General features: G+C 49.5%; 1 protein-coding gene across 8 annotated transcripts in view; it reads left to right on the top strand.

Annotated features, from left to right (window-relative positions):
- Nucleotides 1-302: 302 nt before the first annotated feature.
- The window catches only part of Ablim3 (actin binding LIM protein family member 3), a 113,673-nt gene continuing 107,975 nt past the window's right edge, over nucleotides 303-6,000 (top strand). For 3 of the 8 annotated variants that reach the window (XR_012449002.1, XR_012449003.1, XR_012449001.1), the window contains exons 1-2: nucleotides 303-478; nucleotides 833-932. Coding sequence is in view for 1 of the 8 variants with exons in the window: in XM_020170012.2 (XP_020025601.2) it covers nucleotides 920-932 (13 nt within the window). In the remaining 7 variants the exon portion in view is untranslated. Of the gene's footprint in view, nucleotides 479-557; nucleotides 933-6,000 lie in introns of those variants that run through there. The other 5 variants (XR_012449006.1, XR_012449005.1, XR_012449004.1 and 2 more) reach the window with 3 other exon arrangements.

Genomic DNA, 6,000 nt, shown 5'->3' with positions numbered 1-6,000 from the left:
GGCACAGACAGCAGAGACCTGCTCAAGACTGGACTGCACCCAGCTGTCAGCACATGGGCTGGGGTGGGAACCAGCTTCCTGCAGAGCCAGTCTTTCCTTCTCAGCCCATCCCAACGATAAGTTCTCTCTCCATCACTCTCTAGACTTAGACCCAGGACCGGAGGAGGGGAAACGAGGGCTGAAGCACCACCTCGTTGGTCCCAGGGCACCAGGGTCCCCTCCACCCCCATCACTCCCAGGACCCTGGCAGCAGCCCGGCAGGGCGGGGCCTCGGGCACGCGCCGGCGCGTCCAGCAGGTGGCAGCAGCGAGCGGCCGCGCCCCCCGTGCTGCCAACCCCGAGCCCACATCATGGATGGCGAGCTCTCGTCTTTCGCCTTGCTCGCCCTGGCACCGCACACCCCAGCCGGCCCGCAGGATTCATGAGCCGCTCGCAGGGGCCGGGGCAGGGGCCTCTGGCTCCCGACGCTGGCCGAGAGGTGGGTCCCGGGGCGGGTCGCTGCTCCCCGAGGCCGGGCGGGGACGCGCTGCCCCCGCCCTGCCTCCCTGTGGTCCACACCCCCTTTGGGCTCCCGAGCCGCGGGGCTGGAGTAGTGCGGGGTGCGCGCGAGCAGGCGCTGCCAGCCCCGCTGCGCCCGGTGTTCGGTCCCCGGGCAGGGCACCCGGGCGCCCTGCGCTCCCGCCTCCCCCTCCTGCCTGCGCTCACCTGTCCCTGTTAGATTAGTCCACTTGCCTTCAAGGCCAGCGGCTCCAGCCCAGGGACTGGGGACAGCAGAGGGAGAGAGCGCACCTGAGGATACACAGCTGGCCCTGGACTACCTTTTCGCCCCCAGGTGATGAGCGAGGTCGGGAGAACCGAAGATTTAAAAAGCAACCGGGGCCTCCGTATTGAATGAAAGACCCAGTGCAAAGGCATCACCATGAACACGAGCAGTAAGTGGATCCTCCTCTCCTTTGCCATGGGAACAGGGGTGGGGGCGGGAGGTGCAGGAGCCTGCGCCCCTGCTGCCTGGAAGGAGGAAGGAAGCCCCGCATCTGCGTGGACACCTGACCCCACACTCCTGTGGCTGATTTCTGAGCTCCCTGGCAGAGGGAAGCTCTTCCATCTGGCTTTTCATGATGATTTTTTGCTCATGTTTAATCAGCGGCGTCAGTTGCCTCTGTAGGCAAAGCTGTGTCTCCTTCTAGCAATGCCTGCGAAGGCCTGGGAAGCAGTGGTGTAGCCATTGTCTGGCTGTGGGGGTCCAAAGAGACCTCCCTGTCCACATCTGGAAAACCATGGAGCCCCTGCTTGTTGTGGAAAGAACAAGGAGCAGGGAGGCTGGGGTGTGGGCGGGCACGGGCAGGCGAGGAGATAGATAGGAAGGAGCAATTTGATAAACAAATCCTCATGAAGCCACCTTTGGGTCCGGAGGCTGTGGAAGATCCAGCTCTTGAGGCGCTCAGCCCGATGGGGCCAGCTGGTTCTCCACCTACCTACAGGCTGCTCAGCCACCCCAAAGGAGAGGAAGGGACAGCCCTTTGGGCAAGAACTCTAAACATGTCAGAGGCAACAACTGTCTTGCAGAACCACGACCAGACATTTTGCTTCTGGGTTGGGCCTTAGCTACTGAGAAATAATACTCAGTCTCCCAAGGAGGCACAGTCTGTCTCTGTAGAGGATACCCCCTTTGACTTTGGGCACTGGCTGGGTATTGTGGCTTGGGCTGTACCCAAAGAGGGCACAACTGGGCTTGGGTCTCTCTCCCACTCTGTTACCAGCACAGCTTGCCTGGGTCATTCTAGATCAGGTGGGGTTGTTGGACCACAGGAACCCTGAAAACATCCACTGCCCTGGGGCTCTGACTTTGCTGTTTGTCCCAACTCTGCATCTCACATTGTTCATCTGTAAAATCAGAAGAGTTGAATTTTTGACCTTTCTTATCTAAGAATCTGCAAGTTATTTCTCAAAAAGCTAGAACTGAGCAGCAGGGCCAAAAAAATCAGTACCTTATGGAGACCGTGTCCAGCCAAACCCCACTATTTCCTCACCCTCCCTCCATTTCAAGGCCGTTGGCATAGAGAAGAGGAAAACAAAGCAAAAGCCACTGAAATGGGAATGAAATATATTTATTTACTATGTATTTGTATGACTCATCTCTCTGCCGTCTTTGTGTACCACATATCTATGCTAAGCAAGCGAGTGAGACTGGACTCCCTCTGCCTCTTACAACCAAAGAATTTTGCTTCTTGATTTTTGACAGCCTGGTATGATTTTTTATTTCAAACCAGGCTCAGGAAAGGAGCAAAATTCTGTAGACCCTATCACCTAGCCAGCCACATGTTTGCATCTGTGTGCTTTCAGAAAACTGAAGATGTGAATTGCCTGTCACTTTACACTATCTCTAGGGAAAGAAAAATGTATTTATGGAGTCTTTTCCCATTAACCGATAGAAGAGAAAGATGGCTCATTTATTTTTCAAGGAACTAAGAAAAGCAATAAGCAACTGACTCTGTTTTCTGTCTCCAACTCTTGTCTTGTTAGCAACACGAAGTCTCCTTCCTAATAGAAGGAAACAGATTTCCCTTTTTAAAAGAGAAATAACCATAGAGTTGAATGCTACAAAAGACAAGGACTGACAAAAATGTCATTCCAGCTTTATCCACTTTTTATAAGCAGAGCGAGTGTGAAATTTGCAGGAGTACTGGAAAATAAACAGCAAAATGGCTGGGGCAGTCTTGGGAGCCCCTGGATGCCCCCTAAGAGGAAATGCTTCCTGGACATGTAACTGGGGCAGCTTGTGGAGGAGACTCAAGTTCAGGGCCCAGGAATTGCTCAGAATCATCATGGACGTTCCTCCCAACTGGGAGAGTCTGCAAATGGCGAGAGAGAGAAGTCAGACCTTACAGGTGAGGCAGAGCAGTCTTTGGCTGGCCTGGTCTGAGCAAAAATCTTCCTGCTTGAGATATGAAATTATTAACTTAATTCTCACACCTGAAATTGTCCCTAACAGAAACTGTTACTTAGTGTTTGTCTCAGTTCCAGTTAGGAGGTCCCCAGCCACCGAAGTAAGCTCTCTCGAGACTTTCCTACCCCAGCTGTGAGATGGGTGTTTTTTTGGTTTTTTTTTTTTTTTTATTTTTTGAGCAGCTTTGTATTTGGTTTGTTGAGGCTTGTTTTGGTAGGATTGGGGTTTGAACTCAGAGCTTCAAGTTGCAAAGCAGGCACTCTAACACTTGAGCCAAACCTCCAGACCATATTTTTGCTCTGATTATTTTGGAGATGGGGGGCGGGTCTCAAGAACTATTTGCCTGGGCTGATCCCGAAATGTGATCCTCCTTATCTCACCCTCCCAAGTAGCCAGGATTACAAGTGTGAGCCACCAGCACCCAATGAGATGGGTGTTACTGCTCTAGCTTAGTAGCTAACATTCAGCAACTTCAAGTCATGTGCTTAATTGTTGGATTACAAAAGATACCGAGCCATGTACCCTATTAGACAATTTCTAATCAGTGTTTCAAATGTCAACAGTGAAGTTCAGGCAAAGCGTGAACTTAGGTTCAGCTCCTAATCAATTCCTCTGCGGTCTTTGGGCAGCTATAAAAGTTGAGAGAACCCAGGCTCTGGAATCAAAGTGTCCCAAGTTCTTTTTCTCTTATTAGCTGTGTGTCTTGGGCCCGCTATCTCATCTGCAAATATTAGAGTGAAATGGAAACTGTTAATGTTTTGCGTGAAATATAGTGGGACCTTATCTGTGGACATAGCTGCCATTATGTCAGCAATGGGTGATCAGGCTGTCAAGTCTCTCTGGAGGTCGATGGAACCATCATCACCATTGACTTGATGGCATTAGCAAGCAGATGTCACACCTTCACCGTGAATTTACAAGTGGACCTGAAGTGTGATTGTTGAGGTTTAAGCAGGATTATAAGGAAATATTTTGTAAACATGTGTAAATTGTTTTTACTAATAAAAACCCATTTCTCAGATGGCAAAAAATGCTTAGTGGCTCCTCAGTGGGATTTTACTTTCATCAGAATTCTTTTTTCTGAAATTCCATTAGGCATTAGGGTACCAGTGAGCACTTGGGGAAAAGGAGTAATTCTGAAGCTGATGGGGTGGGTTGGCAGATAGACCTGGGGGGGTGTGGCAGGTGGGATCCAGCCCTAGTGCAGAGGGAGGGAAAGGAAGCCTCCTGGAGGAGGGACAAGGCTCCAAAGGCAGGAGCAGGACACACAAAGCTCAGGAAAGTCTAGGCTCAGGCTCATACTGAGGTCTACACTCCCTTGGGTGAAGGATTCTAGAGGAGGGGAAAAACAAGTCAATAGTTGATGCTGGCTTCTATGGGACAGCTCCACCATCTAGCCTTCCTTTCCTCCTTTACCCTTCCAACCTAATTTTGGGAATCAGTTGTCTCTTGACCTACCAAGGAAGCCCCTACCTGATATCCCTATCCACTCAGCCCCTTCCGTAATCCCCCCACATCCACTCTGCATCGCTCTCTGGGGTCCCGTATGGCCTGAACATGGCCTTTTTACCAGTCCCACATGTTCTACACTGTAACATTCTCCATATCCCTATCATAGTCTCCTCTTTCTATTTGCTGTAAGGGCTTGCTTCTGCTGACTTCACTGCATGATTCCTTCTGCCCAGAAAGCCCTCTCCCCACAGCACTGGCCCCTATGTTCACTCCCATGCTCACCCTCCAGAGCTACTGAAGCCCTCACTGGCCCCCCCAAACCAGCTGACATCTCCCTGAGGGGTCTCACAGGCTTGAGCCTGGTCTCTGTCATTACACATACATCCATGTGGTCACCACACTGATGCCCTTCTCTCCAAACAGCCACAAGCTGTGGCATGGAACCCATAGTAATGGCATATTCTGAGGCGTTTCTTCATTTGAGTTGTACATTGCTATTTTCATGAACCCAGGCCACTCACTTGGGTTCCTCTGTGAGGGACCACCCATGAAATGTGTATTTTCTCAGGTAACAGGAATCTTTGCTTATAAATTTTTGGTAGTTCCAAAACCAATGGAGACTGCGTGATCCCAAGTTTCCTGGAAGCCCTGAACACCAGAGTTAAGGCTGTGTCCCATAAAACATCATGGTCCTCACTTCGATCAGAACTCCCAGAACTCCTGAATGCTATGGCTTTTCTATGTGTAAATCTCAAGGTTGGCTCATCCCCAAGGTGGGTACACACCATGAACAATGGCACCCTGAAATGTTCCCTCGATTCACAGGCTTCCTCCTGCCTCCAGCCCTCCCCCAACAATGGTCTTTATCATGGATTGGCATGCTAAAAAATTACTTTTTTGGACTAGACTTTGTTTTGTTGAAGAGAGTATTCAGGAATCATATAACTGCACAAAGGTGTCATGGGGCGGTAAGGACCTGTACTATGGGATATGGATTCCTGAGGTTAAGTTCAGGACCTATCACATACTCTATGATCTTGCACAGAATAAACTGTGTCTGTAATTGTGAAAAATAAAATGCCAATGTGCAAGGTTCTTGTGAGGGCTAAGTGAAATTCCATGAGAAACTTACTGGTGTCAGGTCCATCTCAGTGAATGGAGTTGAATCTGAAGTTGGTCATTGAGTAAAGCAAAGTTCTGAAATGATGGTATCATAAAAAACAAACTCTCAGATTGAAAATTAGCCCATTTTGCTGGTACAGTAGCCAGTGTGGGGTTTTGTATATAGGAAATTCATAGCCTTTGGGAAGATTATTTACATGGTATTAGATGTGGCTTAGGTTGTAAAGGACAAGATAGGAAATTGGATCCTAAGTGAGAAACAATTGCAAGTTCAGAAATGTACAAGGGCCAGGATTTGGGGGGGTTGTAGGATGAAAATAAGAACAAAGATCCTTTAGTGAGTAGAGACTGCACCTGCTTGCAATTCAAGGTAAAGAAGAAGATTCTCTCAGTTAGGTTCCTGGCAGGGAAAGGATGGTCAATTTGAGGGGAGTTTAGTAGAAGGACTCTTCACAAGTGTGTGGGAAGAGCATAAAAAA

The sequence above is a fragment of the Castor canadensis genome, chromosome 6 (assembly GCF_047511655.1).
Source record: "Castor canadensis chromosome 6, mCasCan1.hap1v2, whole genome shotgun sequence".
Classification (NCBI taxonomy): domain Eukaryota; kingdom Metazoa; phylum Chordata; class Mammalia; order Rodentia; family Castoridae; genus Castor; species Castor canadensis.
The sequence above is the reverse complement of the archived record's forward strand: the minus strand, read 5'-3'. Positions and strand labels throughout refer to the sequence as shown.